At 36.4% G+C, this 20,979-nt stretch overlaps 2 protein-coding genes across 2 annotated transcripts in view; one reads left to right on the top strand and one right to left on the bottom strand.

Moving 5' to 3' along the window:
- Positions 1 to 20,979, top strand: part of BRIP1 (BRCA1 interacting DNA helicase 1) — a gene marked incomplete at its 5' end in the record, with an annotated part of 197,017 nt that overhangs the window by 35,159 nt on the left and 140,879 nt on the right.
- LOC309837731 (LYR motif-containing protein 4-like) lies at positions 10,331 to 10,549 on the bottom strand (the record flags this gene model as incomplete). The annotated part of the gene is made up of 1 exon (XM_082678492.1): positions 10,331 to 10,549. The coding sequence occupies one exon, from the start codon at positions 10,547 to 10,549 to the stop codon at positions 10,331 to 10,333; it is 219 nt and encodes a 72-aa protein (XP_082534618.1).

The following is a 20,979-nucleotide window of genomic DNA, read 5'->3' as shown; positions in this document are numbered from 1 at the left end:
GTAGCCTGATTGCTCCAACTCCATTTTCTTTCACAAGATTCGCTTTGGCTATTCGGAGTCTTTTGTGTTTCCATACAAATTATAAAATTTTTTGTTCTAATTCTGTGAAAAATGCCACTGGTAATTTGATAGAGATTGCATTGAATCTGTCGATTGCTTTGGGTAGTACAGTCAATTTCACAATATTGATTCTTCCAATCCAAGAACATGTGTATCTTTCCATATGTTTTTGTCATCTTTGATTTCTTTCATCAGTGTCTTATAATTTTCTGAGAACAGGTCTTTTGCCTCCTTAGGTAGGTTTATTCCTAGGTATTTTATTCTTTTTGTTGCAATCGTAAATAGGATTGTTTCCTTAATTTCTCTTTTTGATCTTTTGTTGTTAGTGTATAGGAATGCAAGAGATTTCTGTGCATTAACTTGGTATCCCTCAACTTTACTAAATTCATTGATTAGCTCCAGTAGTGGCATCTTGAGGATTTTCTATGTATAGTATCGTATCATCTGCAAACAGTGACAGTTTTACTTCTTCTTTTCCAATTTGGATTCCTTTTATTTCTTTTTCTTCTCTGATTACCATGGCTAGGACTTCCAAAACTGTTGAATAATAGTGGCGACAGTGGAAGTCCTTGTCTTGTTCCTGATCTTAGAGAAAATGCTTTCAGTTTTTCACCATTGAGAATGATGTTTGCTGTGGGTTTTTCGAATATGGGCTTTATTATGTTGAGGTAGGTTCCCTCTGTGCCCACTTTCTGGAGAGTTTTTATCATAAATGGGCGTTGATTTTGTCAAAAGCTTTTTCTGCATCTATTGAGATATATAGTTTTTTTTCTTCAATTTGTTAATATGGTGTATCACATTGATTGATTTGCATTTATTGAAGAATCCTTGCATTCCTGGGATAAACCCCAGTTGATCATGGTGTTATGTTATGATCCTTTTAATACGTTGTTGGATTCAGTTTGCTAGTGTTTTGTTGAGCATTTTTATGTCTGTGTTCATCAGTGATATTGCTGTGTAGTTTTCTTTTTTTGTGATATCTTTGTCTGGTTTTGGTGTCAGGGTGATGGTGGCCTCGTAGAACGAGTTTGAGAGTGTTCTGCCCTCTGCTATTTTTTGGAAGAGTTTGAGAAGGATAGGTGTTAGGTCTTCTCTAAATGTTTGATAGAATTCACCTGTGAAGCCATCTGGTCCTGGACTTTTGTTTGTTGGAAGATTTTTAATTACAGTTTCAATTTCATTATTTGTGATTTGTCTGTTTATATTTTCTAATTCTTCCTGGTGCAGTCTTGGAAGGTTGTACCTTTCCAAGAATTTGTCCATTTCTTCCAGGTTGTCCATTTCATTGTCATATAGTTGCTTGTAGTAGTCTCTTATAATCCTTTGTATTTCTGCAGTGTCAGTTGTAATTTCTCCTTTTTCATTTCCAATTTTATTGATTGAGACGTCTCCCTTTTTTTCTTGATGAGTCTGGCTAAAAGTTTATCAATTTTGTTTATTTTCTCAAAGAGTCAACTTTTAATTTTATGTACCTTTGCTATTGTTTTCTTCATTTCTATTTCATTTATTTCTGCTCTGATCTTTATGGTTTCTTTCCTTCTACTAACTTTGGGTTTTTTTTGTTCTTCTTTCTGTAGTTGCTTTAGGTGTAAGGTTAGATTGTTTATTTGAGATTTTTCTTGTTTCTTGAGGTGAGATTGAATTGCTATAAACTTTCCTCTTAGAACTGCTTTTGCTGCATCCCATAGGTTTTGGGTCTTCATGTTTTTGTTGTCATTTGTTTCTAGGTATTATTTATTTCCTTTCGATTTCTTCAGTGATCTCTTGGTTATTTAGCAGCGCACTGTTTAGCCTCCATGTGTTTGTGTTTTTTCCAGTTTTTTCCTGTGATTGATTTCTAATCTCATAGCGTTGTGGTCAGAAAAGATGCTTGATACGATGTCAGTTTTCTTAAAATTTCCAAGGCTTGATCTGTGACCCAAGATGTGATCTATCTGGAGAATGTTCTGTGGGCACTTGAGAAGGAAGTGTATTCTGCTTTTGGGTGGAATGTCCTATAAATATCAATTAAATCTATCTGGACTGTTGTGTCATTTAAAGCTTGTGTTTCCTTATTTATTTTCTGTCTGGATGACTTGTCCATTGGTGTAAGTGGAGTGTTAAAGTCCCTCACTGTTATTGTGTTATTGTCAATATCCCCTTTTATGGGAAAATGTAGATTTCCCTGTTAGCATTTGCCTTATGTATTGAGATGCTTCTATGTTGGGTGCATAAATATTTATAATTGTTATATTTTCTTCTTGGATTGATCATTATGTAGTGCCTTTCCTTATCTCTTTTAACAGTCTTTATTTTAAAGTCTATTTTATCTGATATGAATATTGCTACTCTAGCTTTCTTGTGATTTCCATTTGCTTGGAATATCTTTTTACATCCCCTCACTTTTTGTCTTTATGTATCCCTAGGTCTGAAGTGGGTCTCTTGTAAGACAGCATATATATGAGTCTTGTTTTTGTATCCTTTCAGCCAGTCTGTGTCTTTTGGTTGGACATTTAATCCATTTACTTTCAAGGTAATTATCGATATGTATGTTCCTATTACCATTTTCTTAATTGTTTTGGGTTTGTTTTTGTGGGTCTTTTTCCTCTCTTGTGTTTCCCTCCTAGAGAAGTTCCTTTAGCATTTGTTGTAAAGCTGGTTTGGGAGTGCTGAATTCTCTTAGCTTTTGCTTGTTTGTGAAGGTTTTGATTTCTCTGTTGAATCTGAATGAGATCCTTGCTGGGTAGAGTAATCTTGGTTGTAGGCGTTTCCCTTTCATCACTTTAAATATGTCCTGCCAGTTCCTTCTGGCCTGCAGAGTTTCTGCTGAAAAATCAGCTGATAACCTTATGGGGATTCCCTTGTATGTTATTTGTTGCTTTTCCCTTGCTGCTTTTGATACTTTTTTAAATTTCTGTTTAAATTTTGTTCATTTGTAAATTATGTGTCTTGGTATGTTTCTTGTTGGGTTTATCCCATAGGGACTCTCTGCACTTCCTGGACTTGGTTGGCTGTTTCCTTTCCCATGTTAGGGAAGTTTTCAACCATAATCTCTTCATATATTTTCTCAGACCCTTTTTCTTTTTCTTCTTCTTCTTCCGGGACCCCTGTGATTCAAATGTTGGTGCGTTTAATGTTGTCCCAGAGATCTCTGAAACTGTCCTCTATTCTTTTCATTCTTTTTTCTTTATTTTGCTCCTTGGCAGTTATTTCCACCATTCTATCTTCCAGCTCACTTATTCGTTCTTCAGCCTCAGTTTTTCTGCTATTGATTTCTTGTAGTGTATTATTCATTTTAGTTATTGTGGTGTTCATCACTCTTTGTTCTTTAGTTCTTATAGGTCTTTGTTAAACATTTCTTGTATTTTCTCCGTCCTTGCCTCCATTCTGTTTCTGAGATTTTGGATCATTTTTACTAACATTACTCTGAATTCTTTTTCAGGTAGGTTGCCTATTTCCTTTCATTTATTTGGTCCTGTGGGTTTTTACCTGGCCCCTTCGTCTGTAACGTATTCTTTTGTTCTCTGTTTTTTTTGATGAGTGGGCCTGTGTTCCTGTCTTACTGATTGTTTGACCTGAGGCATCCAGCACTGGAATTTTTAGACTGTTGGGTAGAGCCGGGTCTTTGTGCCGAGATGAGGATCTCCAGGAGACCTCACTCTGATGAATATTCCCTGAGGTCTGAGGTTCTCTTTTAGTCCAGCAGTTTGGACTTGGCACTCCCACCACAGGAACTGAGACCTCACCTCTTACCTGGGAACCAAGATCCCGCCAGCCACATCGTGACAAAAGAAAAAAAAAAGCAGTGCAATAACAAAGAATAAAAAATAAAATAATATTAGAGAAATAGAAAATATATTAGAAAAAATAAAAATATAAGTGAAACAAAAACAACAGGGTTAAACAGAACCACAACAGCAAAAAGAAAAGAGGGGGGAACAAACCAAAAGGAGCAGAAAAATAACAAAGAATAAAAGATAAAATAAAATTAGAAAAATAAAAAAATTATTAGAAAAAATGAAAGTATAAGTGAAACAACAACAACAACAAGGTAAAACAGAACCACAACCACAAAAAGAAAAAGAAAAAGAAATGGAAAAAGAAAAAAATGCCTGTAAAGCCCTTGGCTGTGGTGGATGGAGTCTAGGTGGGGCAGGGTCTAGCCTCAGATAAGGCCCTGGGTGGGGGTGCGGAGACAGGACTTAGGCCCAGTGTGGCTGGACGGGGCCTCAAGAGGGCAGAGGATCAAGTCTGGGACCTTAGTAGGCTCCTGGGGGCTCGAGTGGGTGGGGGAAATGCTTGCCTATTCTCTTCCAGTCCTCTAATCCCCTGAGGGTCTCTCCCTGTCCCCACTGATCCCCTCATTGTGAGTGGGCCCCTCCTGAGCGTGGGAACCCGTCCCCTCCTGCAGTCACCCCTCAGGGGTGCCAGTCCCATCCCACCTCCAGTTCTCCTCTCCCCTTGTCCTACTCAGTTGCTCGGGGGTTCTTCCTGTCCCCTTAGGTGTCCATGGTCCCCCACCAGTGCCTGGTAGGTGCCCTAGTTGTGCGGAGATGCAAACTCTGTGTCCTCTTACTCTGCCATATTGACTTTGCCCTGGTAATTTTTGTTATATACTTTTGTATGTATTGTGAACCATAGAGTATTTTTTTATTATTTTTTCTCTTAAATCATCAGTTATTTTTTTAATTACGAATTTTTTTTTTTTTTTTTTTTTTGCGGTACACGGGCCTCTCACTGTTGTGGCCTCTCCCGTTGCGGAGTACAGGCTCCGGACACACAGGCTCAGCGGCCGTGGCTCATGGGCCCAGCTGCTCCGCAGCATGTGGGATCTTCCCGGACCAGGGCACAAACCCGTGTCCCCTGCATTGGCAGGCAGACTCTCAACCACTACGCCACCAGGGAAGCCCAATTACGAATTTTTAATTGAGACTCTATAAAGCAGTTTAAGGATCACTGTAAAATTGAAGGAAGGGTACACAGATTTTCCATATATGCCCTTCCCCAGCCACCTCATTATCAACATCCCCCACCAGAATGATACATTTCTTACGACTGATGAACCTACATTGAGAGGTCATAATCACCCAATGTCCATAGTTTACATTACCATTCACTCTGGGTGCTGTACATTGAATGGGTTTGGGCAAATGTATAATAACATGTATCTACCATTATATCGTACAGAGTATTTTCACTGCCCGAAAAATCCTTTGTGTTCTGCCTATTCATCCCTTCCCTCTCTCCCTGCAAACCACTGTCAATCGCTGATCTTATTACTCTCTCCATAGTTTTGCCTTTTCCAGAATGGCATATATAGTTGGAATCATACAATATGTAGCCCTTCAGACTACAGCCCTTCAGTATGTAGTAATATTTAAGATTCCTCCTTGTCTTTTTATGGCTTAATAGCTCATTTACTTTTAGTGCTAAGTACTATTCCATTGTCTGGATGTACCACAGTTTATTTATCCATTCACCTACTGAAGGACACAGTGATTGCTTCCAAGTTTTGGCAGTTATGAATAGATCTGCTCTCATCATTTGTGTGCAGGTTTTGTGTGGGCATATGTTTTCACCTCCTATGGGTAAATACTAAGGAGCATGACTGCTTGATCATATGGTAAGAGTAGGTTTAGTTTTGTAAGACTGCCAAACTTTCTTTCGAAGTGTCTGTACTACTTTGCATTCCACTGGCAATGAATGAATTCCTTTTGTTCCAGATCTCCACATTCTTGTCAGCATTTGCTGTTGTCATTTTTCCTGATTTTAGCCATTCTAATAAGTGTGTGGTAGTATCTCGTTTAACATGCATTAGTCTAATGACATATGATGTTGAGCATCTTTTCATATGCTTATTTGCTACATTTAAAAATAATTAATCAATTATTTAATATTTTGGACTGCATTGGGTCCTTGTTGCTGTGCACAGGCTTTCTCTAGTTACAGTGAGCAGGCGCTACTCTTTGTTGCGGTGAGAAGGCTTCTCATTGCGGTGGCTTCTCTTGTTGTGGAGCACGGGCTCTAGGCACGCGGGCTCAGTAGTTGTGGCTCGTGGGTTCTAGAGCACAGGCTCAGTAGTTGTGGCACACAGGCTTAGTTGCTCCGTGGCATGTGGGATCTTCCCAGACCAGGGCTCAAACCTGTGTCCCCTGCATTGGCAGGCAGATTCTTAACCACTGCACCACCAGGGAAGCCCCTATTTGCTACATTTTTGTCTTCTTTGGTGAGGTGTCTAAGGTCTTTGGCCCATTTTTAAATTGGGTTGTTTGTTTTCTTCTTGTTGAGTTTTAAGAGTGCTTTTTTGTATATTTTGGTTAATTCCTTTATCAGATGTGTCTTTTGCAAGTATTCTTTTCCCAGGCTGAGGTTTGCCTTCTCATTCTCTTGACCTTGTCTTTCACAGAGCAGAAGTTTTTAATTTTAATGAAATCTAGATTTAATTATTTCTTTCACAGATGGTACCTGTGGTGTTATATCTAAAAAGTCAGCACCATACCCAAGGTCATCTAGGTTTTTGCCTTTGTTCTTTTCTAGGAGTTTCATACTTTAGTGTTTTACATTTAGGTCTGGGTTCACTTTGAGTTTATTTATGTGTAGGTTGTGAGATGTGGATCTAGGTTCATTCTTTTTGCATGTGGATGTCTAGTGGTTCCAGTGCCATTTGTTGAAGACGCTGTCTTTGCTCCAGTGTTTTGCCTTTGCTCTTTTATCAAAGTTCAGTTAACTATATTTATGTTGGCTTATTTCTGGACTCTCTATTCTGTTCCATCAGTGTATTTGTCAGTTCTTTTGCCTGTCATACTGTCTTGATTATAATAAGTGTTGAAGTTGGATGGCATAGTCCTCCAATTTTGTTCTTCTCCTTCAGTATTGTGTTGGCTATTTTGGATCTTTTACCTTTTCATATACAGTTTAGAATTAGTTTGTCAGTATTCACAAAATTACTTACTGGGATCTTGATTGAGATTGAATTTAATCTATAGATGAAGTTGGGAAGAACTGACACCTTAATGATACTGAGTCTTCCTGTCCATGAACATGGAATGTTTCTGCATTTATTTTGTTTTTCTTTGATTTTGTTCATCAGAATTTTGTAGTTTCCCTCCTATAGATCTTGTACATATTTTGTCAGATTTAGACCTAGGTATTTCATTTTCGGGGGTGCTAATGTAATTGGTATTGTGTTTTTAATTCCAAAATCCACTTGTTCATTGTTAGTATATAGCAAAGTAATTGACCTTTATAAATGAACCTTGTATCCTCGAACCTTGATATAATCACTTATTAGTTTCAGGAGGTTTTTTATTGATACTTCCAAATTTTCTACATAGACGATTGGCAAACAGAGACAGTTTTATATCTTCCTTCTCAATTTTTTTTTTTAAATAAATAAATTTATTTATTTATTTTTGGCTCGTTGGGTCTTTGTTGCTGCGTGCAGGCTTTCTCTAGTCATGGTGAGCGGGGGCTGCTCTTTGTTGCAGTGCGTGGGCTTCTCCCTGTGGTGGCTTCTCTTGTTGCACAGGCTCTAAGCACATGGGCTTCAGTAGTTGTGGCACATGGGCTTCAGTAGTTGTGGCACATGGGCTCAGTAGTTGTGGCTTGCGGGCTATAGAGCACAGGCTCAGTAGTTGTGGAGCATTGGCTTAGTTGCTCTGCAACATGTGGGATCTTCCTGGACCAGGGCTTGAACCCATGTCCCATGCATTCGCAGGAGGATTCTTATCCACTGAGCCACTAGGGAAGCCCTCTCAATTTGTATACCTATATTTTCTTTTCTTGTCTTATAACATAAGGAAAGACATACAGTTGAAAAGAAATGGTGAGAGGGAATGTCATTGCCTTGTACCTGATCTCAGAAATCTTTTAAGTTTCTCACTATTAAGTATGATGTTAGCTTTAGGGTTTTTTTTGTAGATGTTCTTTCTCAACTTGAGGAAGTGCTCCTCTCTTCCTAGTATACTGAGGGTTTTTATCATGTATGTGTGGATTTTGTCAAATCCTTTTTTGCAGCTATTGATATGATCATGTGATTTTTCTTTCGTAGCCCACCAGTGTGTGATGGATTATATTAATTGATTTTCAAATGTTGAACCAACCTGCATAGCTGGGATAGATCACACTTGGGTCATGGTTTATAATTCTTTTTACACACTGTTGGATTAATTTTGTTAATATTATCTTGCTATTATTTGGTTGAGGATTTTTGCATTTGTGTCCATGAGAGATATTGGTGTGTAGCTTTCTTTTAATGTCTTTGCCTGGTTTTGGTATTAGGATAATGCTGGCCTAATAGAATGAGTTGGCAGCATTCCCTCTGCATCTATCTTCTGAAAAAGATTGTAGAGAACTGGTATAGTTTCTTCCTTAAATGTTTGGTAGAATTCACAAGTGAACCTGTCTGGATGTGGTGCTCTCTTTTTGGAAGGTTACTAATTATTGATTTAATTGTTTAATACATCTAGGCCTATTCATATTGTCCATTTCTTCTTGTGTCAGATTTGGCAAATTGTATCTTTCAAGGAATTGGTCTGTTTCATTAGATTATCAAATTTGTGGGCATAGAGTTGTTCATAGTATGTTTTTTTAATTATCCTTAGCATCCATAGGCTCTGTAGTGATGTTGCTCTTTCATTTCTGGTATTAGTAATTTTTGTCTTCTCTCTTTTTTTCTTAGTGAGCCTGGCTAGAGACTTACTGATTTTATTGATTTTTTTTCAAAGAAGCAGGTTTTTGGTTTCATTGATTTTTCTCCATTGAGTTTCTGGTTTCAATTTCACTGATTTAAGCTCTAATTATTATTCTTTTCTTCTGCTTAATTTGGATTTAGTTTGCTCTTTTTCTAGTTTTCTAAGGTAGCAGCTTAGATTATTGACTTTAGATCTTTCTTCTTTTCTAATATATGCTTTCAGTGCTATAAATTCTTCTCACAATACTACTTTCACTGCCTACCATGTATTTTGATAAGGTGTGTTTTTATTTTCATTAAGCACAAACTATTTTTAAATTTCTCTTGGGATTTTTTCATTGATCCATGTGTTATTTAGCCATGTGTTGTTTAATCCTCACATATTTTGGGATATTCTAGTTATCTTTCTGTTACTGATTTCTAATTTAATTCGATTGTGGTCTGAGTGCAGACATTGTTATGATTTTTATTTTTTTAAACTTGTTAAAGTATGTTTTATCTCCAGAATGTGGTCTATCTTGGTAGATGGTCCACGTGAAGTTGGGAAGAATGTGTATTCTACCACTGTTGTATGAAGTAGTCTATAGACTATGAAGTAGTCTATAGACTACTTCAGTTATGTCAGTTATATCCAGTTGATTGGTGATATTGTTGAGTTCAGCTATGTCCTTAGTGATTTTCTGCTTGCTAGGTTTGTCCATTTCTGATAGCAACTCCACCTATGATAGTGGATTTATCTATTTCTCTTGCAGTTCTATTAATTTTTGCTCCATATAGTTTGACACACTGTTGTTAGGCACATACATGTTAAGGATTGGTTTTTTTTTCTTGGAGAATTGGCCCCTTTATCATTATGTAATGCCCTTTTTTTTTTTTAATCTCTGATAACTTTCCTTTCTTTGAGGTCTTCTGTGTCTGGAATTAATGTAGGTACTCTGCTTTCTTCTGATTAGTGTTAGCATGGTATATTTTTCTCCCTTCATTTACTTTTAATATATAAGTTTTTTCATCTCTAAAGTGGGTTTCTTTTAGACATCAAATATTTGGGTCTTGTTTTATGATCTTCTCTGACAATTTGTCTTTTAATTGGTGTATTTAGACCATTGATGTTCAAAGTGATTATTTATAAGGTTGGATTAATATTTACCATATTTATGACTGTTTTCTATTTTTTGCTTTTGTTCTGTGTTCCTCTTTTTGTTTCCCACTATTTTTATGCATTTTGTAGTTTATTGTCAAGGACCAACAAACAAAATCTGGAAATGCTCTATACAAGTGCTGAGGAGCTACAAAAGAGGGGTGGGGTGGAGGAGACACAATAATACACAACAGTCTTTTGAGGAGCTCCAGCTCTTCATTCTAACACTTGAACCAAGGAGAGACAGCCATCCTTTGTCACTAAGGCTGCAGAAGAATGGAAACCTCATTCAGTTTGTCAGTTCTTAGGGCAGATACAGCAAGAGCCTATTTAAAGCTGATGCAAAGGCCACTCATGGTCTGCTGGGAGCCCCCATGCAAAGCAGAATGGATGCTGAAGGTGGTCCATGGCTGCCGGTGGTGGCTGGTCCCAGCTCCCTAGGTCCTGGGCTTCTCTTGATTCTAACTGACAAGCTTGTCAGTCAAATATAGTTGGCCAATGTGGACCTGTCTATGGATTATCCCAGGGTCTCTTTTGGCTTTATTCATTAGGGCTTGAATTTTTACAGGATCCTTTACATTCTTATTTTCTCTGAAGACATCTCTTATCCTCCTGATGGTGTAAGTTCTGTAGTTGTCGGCACTGAAGTGCTTGCTCTCCCTCAGCATTGCCTGGTACATATCCAGCACTCGTGCGTGGCTGGAGGCTGCAATCTCGGAACGAAAAAAACCCAGACGGTCTTCTTTGCAGAGGTCCCAAGTTCAATGCAACCTGCAGAACTTCTGCCACCGCAGGGAGCACCAGTGGGACGCACGTGTGGGGCTTGGCCCAGGTAGTGGCCCAGGGTCTGGCCCAGGTGGGCTCTGGCCCTGTGCAGTGGCACAGACACTAAATAAGTATTTTATTTGATTCCATTTTCTCTCCTTTCTAGCATAACCATCATATTCCTTCCCTCCCTCCCTCCCTTCCCCTTTTTTACTGGTTGCCCTATGTTTTGCAATATGTATTTATGGCAAATCCAAATGTGCTTTCCCATAACACTATATCACTTCATGGGTAGTGTGAGTACCTTATAAAAATAACAGTGTAATCTTAATTCCTCACTCCATCCCTTGTATGATTGCTGTCATTTATTTCACGCATATACAGTTGACTCTTGAACGATGCAGGGGTTAGGGGCACCACCCCCCCCAGCAGTCAAAAATCTGTGTATAATTTTTGACTCCCCCAAAACTTAAGTACTAGTAGCCTACTGTTGACCAGAAGCCTTACCAATATATAACATAAAGTCAATTAATGCATATTTTGCATGTTATATGTATTCTTACAATAAAGTAAGCTAGAGAGAGGAAAATGTTATTAAGAAAATCATAAGGAAGAGAAAATATATCTACAGTACTGTATCAATACTGTAAGTTTACATCATCTATAAGATGATGAAGCATCTGTCAATACCTACAACAATATTATCTTATATGATACAAAGCACTGTAAATGTTATATGCATTTCTAACACTGGACATCAAAAATGAAAAGATGATGTGAAAAAGAAATGTATATTTATTTAGAGGTATAAAAATTCATACGTTGATAATGAAAAAGCAGCAGTATGTTTACTTTATGGTAACTTAGTGTAATTGATACAGTTGCTTCACAGTAGCCTGACCTATACATGAATGAATGAATCATTTAAAATTGTAAGGTATAAAGTATTACAGTCATATTCATAATATGGTATTGGAAACATTGTTACATTTTTTTAAAAAACACTTACCTGTGATGATATGCTGATGTGCAGTTTCTCCAGTTATGAAACAGAGAGGACTATTATATGGTAATGTAATTCTTTGAAAGTTATAAAATAGTAAGAAAACTAACACATTAATTTTATATTAAATATCACTCACCTTATGCCTATGTAAGGATAGACTAGCATCTACGTATATTTCATGCATTTATGACATACCTTTTTCCTATTTATTTATTTATTTGTATTTCTAAGCTCCATGGTTCATCTGTGAGTTTTTTCAAATTCTTGCAAATCTTCAAAAAAATTTCCAATATATTTACCAAAAAAAACTTATGTAAGTGGAACTGTGCAGTTCAAACCTGTTTTAAGGGTCAACTGTATACTATTATTTATTGATATTATTGGTATTATTATTTTGAACAAACTGTTATATGTTAGGTCAAATAAGAAAAATGAAAGTTTTAAATTCATATTTACTATTCCTTTTTCCATGCTCTTTCTTACTTTATGTATATAAAGAATTTTTCCTCTCTTTGAAGAACTTCTTTTAATATTTCTTGAAAGTTACTGGCAACAAATTCCCTCAATTTTTGTTTGAGAAAGTCTTTATTTCTCCTTCACTTTTGAAGGATAATTTCTCAGGGTACAGAATTTTAGGTTGGTGTTTTCTTTCTGTCAACGCTTTAAATGTTTCACTCCACTCTCTTCTTGCTTGCATGCTTTCGAGGAGAAGTTGGATGTAATTCTTATCTTTGTTCCTCTGTGGGTAACTGGTTTCTTTCAGGATTTTTTTTTTTTATCTTTGATTTTCTGTAGTTTGAAGATGATATGTTTACATGTAATTTTTTGGACATTTATCTTGTTTGGTGTTCTCTGAGCTTCCTGAATCTGTGGTTTGGTGCCTGACATCAGTTTGGGGAAAATCTTGGTCATTATTACTTCAAATATGTCTTCTGTTCCTTTCTTTTTTTCCCTTCTAGTATTCCCTTTATGCATATCTTAACTTTTGTAGTTGTCCCACAGTCCTTGGATATTCTGTTCTGTTTTTTTCAGATTTTTCTTAGGTTTTTTGTTTTCAAGCATTCTATTGATATATCTAGCTCAGAGAGTCCTTTGTCAGCCATGTCCAGTCTACTAAGAAGCCCATCAAAAGCATTTTTCATTTCTGCTACAGTGTTTTATTCCTAGCATTAAAAAAATTCTTCCTTAGGACTTCTGTCTCTCAGCTTACATTGCTTGTCTGCTCTTACGTGCTATATGCTTTATCCAGTAGAGCCTTTAGCATATTAATCATAGTTGTTTTAAATTCCTGATATGATAATTCTAACATCCCTGACATATCTGGCTTTGATGCTTGCTCAGTCTCTTCAGGTTGTGTTTTTTGCCTTTTGGTATGCCTTATAATTTTTTTCTTGTTAGCTGGACATGACATACTGGGTAAAAGAAGTTGCTTTAAACAGGCCTTTAGTAATTTGGTGGTGAGATATGGCAGGGAGGGCAAGTGTTCTATATCCCATGATTGGGTCTTAGTCTTTTAGTGAGCCTGTGCCTCTGGACTGGGAACTTCACAGAAGTTTATCAGGTTTTTCACCCCCTTAGGTGGGACAGGATGGCTTGAGTGGACTGGAGTTGTTTTTTTCTCTTCTCCGATATAGAAGGGACTGCTAGACTGCTAGAGTTGGGTATTAGATTAGACTCCGATAATACCCCAGCTGGTTAGGCTCTGGTTAACTAGTTTCCCCTGAGGGCAGGCTTTGTTAAGAAGAACAAAGTGCCCTGGTATTTCAAAATGGTTCCTATTCAACTCCCCTTACTAGGAGCACAAGGGTATATTTCTCTGATGTGTATTGTAGGAACCTGGTCTGGCTCCTGGACGTAAATGTCACAATATTTGGGAGCCCTCCATGACTGGGCACCCCTGGAATTTTTAACTCAGAGAGTTATGCATACTGAGCCTCTAGCAGTTCATCACTTACATTTCAGGTTTTGTTAGCCCAGCACTTGTTCCTGCACTGGTTTCCACTGGTGCCTCTGCTCCTGTGTGCTGTTACTCCCTGTATTCACCTGTCTGTCTCTCCAATCTTAAAGGCAATGGTTTGTCCTTCCCTCTCTTACAAACCCAGGAAAAGTTGTTGATTTTTCAGTCTTTTCAGCTTTTTAATTGTTAGGATGGAGTGGTGACTTCCAAGTATTTATATTCAAAAATGGAAACCGGAATCTACCTTCGTTATTTCACATAAATTTACAAATCAGGAAAATTATTTCTTCCCTCATCTTCCTATTTGTTACTTCTGGTGCCCTTCATTCCTTTATGTAGGTTCGTTTCTATTTTGTATAATTTTTCTTTTAGCTTGAAAAGCTTTAACATTTGTAGTGCAGACCTGCTCCTAACAGATTTTTCTCAGCTTTTCTTTCCCTTCATTTAAAAAAAAATATGATACAGTGTATGTAAGAAAATTTACCGTTTTAACCATTTTTTGTGTTCGGTTCAGTAGCATTGTCTATTCACATTGCTATGCAACCAGAATGTTTTCATCTTCCCAAACTGAAACTCTGTAACTATTTTTTTTTGAATTTTATTTTGTTTTATATAGCAGGTTCTTATTAGTCATCAATTTTTTACACATCAGTGTATACATGTCAATCCCAATCGCCCAATTCATCACACCCCCACCCCCACCCGCCTGCTGCTTTCCCCCCTTGGTGTCCATACATTTGTTCTCTACATCTGTGTCTCAATTTCTACCCTGCAAACCGGTTCATCTGTACCATTTTTCTAGGTTCCACATATATGCATTAATATACGATATTTGTTTTTCTCTTTCTGACTTACTTCACTCTGTATGGCAGTCTAGATCCATCCATGTCTCAACAAATGACCCAATTGTGTTCATTTTTATGACTGAGTAATATTCCATTGTATATATGTACCACATCTTCTTTATCCAGTCATCTGTTGATGGGCATTTAGGTTGCTTCCATGACCTGGCTATTGTAAATAGTGCTGCAGTGAACATTGGGGTGCATGTGTCTTTTTGAATTATGGTTTTCTCTGGGTATATGCCCAGTAGTGGGATTGCTGGATCATATGGTAATTCTACTTTTAGTTTTTTAAGGAACCTCCATACTGTTCTCCATAGTGGCTGTATCAGTTTATATTCCCACCAACAGTGCAAGAGGGTTCCCTTTTCTCCACACCCTCTCCAGCATTTGTTGTTTGTAGATTTTCTGATGATGCCCATTCTAACTGGTGTGAGGTGATACCTCATTGTAGTTTTGGTTTGCATTTCTCTAATAGTGATGTTGAGCAGCTTTTCATGTGCTTCTTGGCCATCAGTATGTCTTCTTTGTAGAAATGTCTATTTAGGTGTTCTCCCCATTTTTGGATTGGGTTGTTTGTTTTTTTAATATTGAGCTGCATGAAATGTTTATATATTTTGGAGATTAATCCTTTGTCCATTGATTTGTATGCAAATATTTTCTCCCATTCTGAGGGTTGTCTTTTCGTGTTGTTTATGTTTTCCTTTGCTATGCAAAAGCTTTGAAGTTTCATTAGGTCCCATTTGTTTATTTTTGAGTTTTATTCCGATTACTCTAGGAGGTGGATCAAAAAAGATCTTGCTGTGATTTATGTCAAAGAGTGTTCTTCCTATGTTTTCCTCTAAGAGTTTTATAGTGTCCAGTCTTACATTTAGGTCTCTAATCCATTTTGAGTTTATTTTTGTGTATGGTGTTAGGGAGTGTTATAGTTTCATTCTTTTACACGTAGCTGTCCAATTTTCCCAGCACCACTTACTGAAGAGACTGTCTTTTCTCCATTGTATATCCTTGCCTCGTTTGTCATAGATTAGTTGACCATAGGTGCGTGGGTTTATCTCTGGGCTTTCTATCTTGTCCCATTGATCTATGAAACTCTGTAACTATTAAACAGTAACTCCTATTCCCCCTTGCCTCAGCCGCTGGTAACTACCATTCTCCTTTCTGTCTCTGTGAATTTGACTACTCTAGGAACCTCATATAAGTGGAATCATACAATGTTTGTCCTTTTGTGTCTGAGTTATTTCACTTAGCATGTCTTCAGGGTTCATCCATGTTGTAGCATGTGTCACAATTCCTTTCCTTTTTATGATTAAATAATATTCCATTTATGGAATTCCATTATGGAATATCCAGTCATACTTCAGTGGGTATTTGGGTTGTTTTCCTCTTTTGGCTACTGTGAATAATGCTGCTGTATGAACGTTGGTGTACAAATATCTATTTGTTCAAGTCGCTGCTTTCACTTCTTATGGATATATACCCAGAAGTGTGATTGCTGGATCACATGGTAATTCTGTTTAATTTTTTGAGGAATTTCCATCCAGTTTTCCACAGTGACTGTGCTATTTCATATTTCCACCAGCAATGTAGGAAGTTTCCAGTGTCTTTTTCTTTTTTTTTGTCCGTGCCTTGCAGTGTGTGAGATCTTAGTTTCCCGACTAGGGATTGAACCTATGCTCCCCACAGTGGAAGCACGGACCCCTAACCACTGGACCACCAGGGAATTCGTAGGAAGGTTCCAGTTTCTTCACATCCTTGCCAGACACTTGTAATTTTCTATTTTGTTTTCTTTTCTTTTTAAATAATAACCATCCTGATGGATGTGAAATGGTATGTCTTTTCGGTTTTGATTTGCATTTCCTAATGATAGGGATGTTGAACATTTTTTCATGTGCTTATTGTCCATTTGTATATCTTCTTTGGAGAACTGTCTATTCAAGCCCTTTGCCTATTTTTTTGAATAGGGTTATTTGTTTCTTGTTGTTGTTGAGTTGGAGTTCTTTGTATATTCTGGACATTAACCCCTTTCTGGATTTTACAGATATTTTTTCCCATTCTGTGGATTGCCTTTCATTCTGTTTGGTGGTGTCTTTGATGCACAAAGGTTTTTAATTTTCATGAAATCCAGTTTACCTTTTTTTTTGCTTTTGTTGCCTATACTTTTGGTAAAGTTTTATAGTTTCAGCTCTTATTTTTAAGTTTTTGATCCATTTTTAGTTAATTTTTATATATAGTATAAGGTTAGCATCTAACTTCATTGTTTTGTATGTGAATATCCATTTTTGACAGCATTATTTGTTGAAAAAATTGTCCTTTTCCCACTGAATGGTCTTAGCACCCTGGTTGAGAGTTATTTGACTATATGTACGAGAGTTTCTTTCTGACTTTTCTATTTGATTCGATTATTTTTGTCTGTATTTGTGCTAGTACCACACTGTTCTAACATACTTAGTATTTCTATTTGAAGTTTTGCTAGTCACAGTTTTGTCACATAATTGGTTCTGTCAATTTTCAGTCAATGAGAAAATTTTATCTTGTGCAGTTATAACTAGTGTGAGATTGTTGTTGCTGTTGTTGCTACTACTAGTAATGTTCACTGAGTCTTCATTCTCTTTTGAGAATAAAATTGTGATGTCAGTATATCCTACCTCTGTATACATTGTTATCAACATTATAGGGAGTTAGTATGTCTATAATACCAGAGGAAGGCAATTTGGTATTTTAATTTTTAAAACTTACATTTTACTTATCTATCTTTGAAAAGTGATAATGTCTATGGTATAAAAAACAAGAAGAACAAAAGGGTTTATATTAAAAAGTCTCCCACACTCAGTTTCTCAGCCATTCTGTTTCCTGCCCCAGATGCAGCTATTGTTATTGGTTTCTTGTGAATCCTATCAGAATTGTAAAAGCAAGGATATACATATAATATACAGATAAATTATATACATGGTGTACATGTACATACTCATATCAAACACATATATGTGTCTCTAGTCTCTCGCAAATAAGTGTGTTATCAAAGTCTTTGATCATTTTTCTGCCTGATTGGTTAAAAAATGCATCTCATACTTTTTTTTTTTCTTTGCGGTACGCGGGCCTCTCACTGTTGTGGCCTCTCCCGCTGCGGAGCACAGGCTCTGGACGCGCAGGCTCAGCGGCCATGGCTCACGGGCCCAGCTGCTCCGCGGCATGTGGGATCCTCCTGGACCGGGGCACGAGCCCGTGTCCCCTGCATCAGCAGGCAGACTCTCAACCACTGCGCCACCAGGGAAGCCCTCATACTTTTAATGTATACTTCTCTTTCTTGTTATGAGGGAGATTGAGTATCTTTTCAAATAATCTGGTTATCTCCTGTGTCAATTAGGTTGTTGGTCTTTTTTTCTTTTCTTTTTTACTGTTTTACAGGGTTCTTCAGTATTAAATTAGGCCTTTATTTGTGTTATGAATTCCAGAACAGCGTTTTTTAAAAAAAATAACTGATTTGTTCTTGGTCTTTTGACTTTGTTTATAATGTTTGCATTCCAAATTCCTTAATGTATCTAGTTGTATTTCTGGACTTTTCTATTTTCTTTTTCATTGATCTATACTGTTTTGATTATTGTAGTTCATTAATATTTTATGTGTCTAGTTCCTCTTTATGACCCTTTTATTTAAGATGTCTTGGCTATTCTTGCTTGTTTATTTTTACGTATGTGCTTTAGAGTTAACCTATATGGTTAACAAAATATCCTTGATATATTTTATAGATTATTTGGAAGAGAACTGACTTCTTTATGATAGTAAGTCATCTACTTAAGACCATGCTTTGTTTCTGATGTTTTCTTTATTTCCTTCAGTCATGTTTAAAGTTTTCTTATTTTTTTCAGCTTTATTGAGATATGATTGACAAAATTGTAAGATATTTAAAGTATACATCATGATGATTTGATATACATGTAGATCGTGAAAGGATATCCCGTATCTAATTAATTAAGCATCCTCTTACTAACTTCTTAAATGTATTTTTAAGTTGATTTTTAAGTTGATTCTTAGTAATTTACCTTTTATTTCTGTGTAATTGAGATTTTTCTTCTATTACATTTTCTAATTAGTTGTAGTTTTATACATAAAGAATATTAGTTTCTCTTTGTTTCCCCCAAACCACATTTACTGTCGTTGTTGTTGTTTTTTCCTGAGCCACATTAATGAATTCTTCTATTTGTAATAGTTTCAATACATTTTCTCAGGTTTTCCAAGTATACAGTCATATCTTCTGTAAATAATGATCATTTACCTTCTTTGCAATTTTTATAATATCTCAGGAAAAAAGTGTTAAGTATAATAATAGTAACAGATTGAATGATCATATATGCTGAAAGAACAGATATAAACTCAGATAGTCCCAGGCACCCGGGAAGTATGGTCATACTTGTCTCATTTGAGACCTTAATGAGAGTGCTTCTAGTTTCTGTAAGTAAGCATGATACTGGCTTTTGAAACCTTTTACATATGTATATAAGTTACAATAGTAAAACATATAAGTTATATATTTTTTATATATACATTATATGTTAAATGGCAAATTATATTATTGATTTAATTATATATTAATCATATATTTTTTCTTGTTAGTCATTTTATTCCTATTTTGTTCAGCATTTTCATCAAGGATTAATATTAAACTGTAAAGGTGAATAAGATTTATTTTCACATTTTATTTTTTAATATGTTAAAGTGTATTGATAAATGTCCTAATACTGAATTATACTTTTGTTCTTGGTTTTTTGGTTTTGTGTGTTTTGTGTATGTGTAGAAGAGTCCTATTTGCTATTACATTTAGAATTCATTGTTTTAATAATTCATTAGTTTCATTTTCATCAATGGTTGTTCTGCAGTTAGTTGTGGTTTTGGTGTGCTTATGAGAGGAGGTGAGCTCGGGGTCTTTCTACTCTGCCATCTTGGGCTGCCAGATAATATTCATTAATGATATTACACCAAATCTAGATAAACTGAGAGAAAGTTTATCTAGATCTGGTTTAGGATCAATGTTGTATTTGTTTTATAGAAACATATTTGTAAATGCTCCTTATTTTTAGAATCTTTTTTTTAGGAAATTTCATATACGAAGCAGAGAGAGGGCAGAATAATGAAGCTTCTTGTGCCCATCACTCAGCTTTAACAATTATCAATATATTTTACCTCCCCTGTTTGTTTTATTTACCCCCTGCCGTTTTTTTTCTTTTCTTTTTTGGGGGAATCAGTGGAGGAAAGGGTGAGGGAGTAGAATATTTTAAAGCAGCTATCAGACATCATATATCTATTTACCCATAAAACAATTTATATATTTAAAACAGATAAACACTTTAAAAAACATAGCAATGGGGCTTCCTTTGTGGTGCAGTGGTTGAGAGTCCACCTGCTGATGCAGGGGACACGGGTTCGTGCCCTGGTCCTGGAGGATCCCACATGCCGCGGAGCGGCTGGGCCCGTGAGCCATGGCCGCTGAGCCTGCGCTCCGGAGCCTGTGCTCCACAACAGGAGAGGCTGCAGCAGTGAGAGGCCCACGTACCGCAAAAAAACAAGCAAACAAACAAAACCCATAGCAATGACATTTAAAAAGTAATATTATTATAGCTGGAAAAAAGCAGTAATTCTTAGTCTAATATCCATCCTGGTTACAATTTTCTTGGATTGCTTAAAAAATGTCATTTTAGAGTTGGCTTTTTAAATATCAGAATCCAAACAAGGTATGTGCATGACATTTCTTTTAAGAGAGGTGCCATTAATTTGTTGAAAAAAACTGTGTTATTTGTTCTGTGGGATTCCTCATATTCAGGATTTGTTTGAATTTGTCCACCTGGTGTCGTTTAAGATTGTCCTCTATCCCCATATTTCTAGTAATGGTAGTTAGGTCTACAGGTTGAATTAGATTCAGGTTTGATTTTGTCCTTGTTTTTTTCTTTTTTGTTTTTCAGAATAACACAAGTCCTGTATGCTTGCTGTTAACATTACTCAGGAGGCAAATAATGTCCAATTATCTCTCCTTGTAATAATAGATCAGTACTGTGTTTTGATGTCATTTGATATTTTTCTACATCATTTTTAATGACTACATTGCATTCTTTTGAATGGCTGTTCTATAATTTCTAATCTCTATGACTGGATGTTTAAGTGAGAGTCTTTTTCATTTACGATGCTAGTTACTTAGTGGGTTTAATTATTATATTGAAGATTCAGAGATGTTTTCAATTTAGGAAAATTCTCTCTTGTTATTTCTCTGATATTTCAACCCCTGACTTAATCAGGAGTGATTTGCTTTTGAAGAATTAGAAGCCTACTCCAGAAGCATCAAGCAAGATATACAGCTGCCCTATTGGAACTGAGAGGTTTTTAGGCAGCTTCTGTCTTCTCTTTGGGGCTTCAAGTGTGTCTTTTCTGCCTCTGTGTGCAGAGTTCTCTCGTTTTTGTAGATTTTTTCTGGATACTTATTCTCTGTTATATGACCTTACCATCACATCTCAAAATGAAAGGTTTAAAGTCTATGAAATGTTCTGGTCT

Source organism: Grampus griseus (assembly GCF_964374135.1).
Source record: "Grampus griseus genome assembly, chromosome: 20".
Classification (NCBI taxonomy): domain Eukaryota; kingdom Metazoa; phylum Chordata; class Mammalia; order Artiodactyla; family Delphinidae; genus Grampus; species Grampus griseus.
Note: the sequence above shows the minus strand (reverse complement) of the source record. Positions and strands in the feature narration are given on the sequence as shown.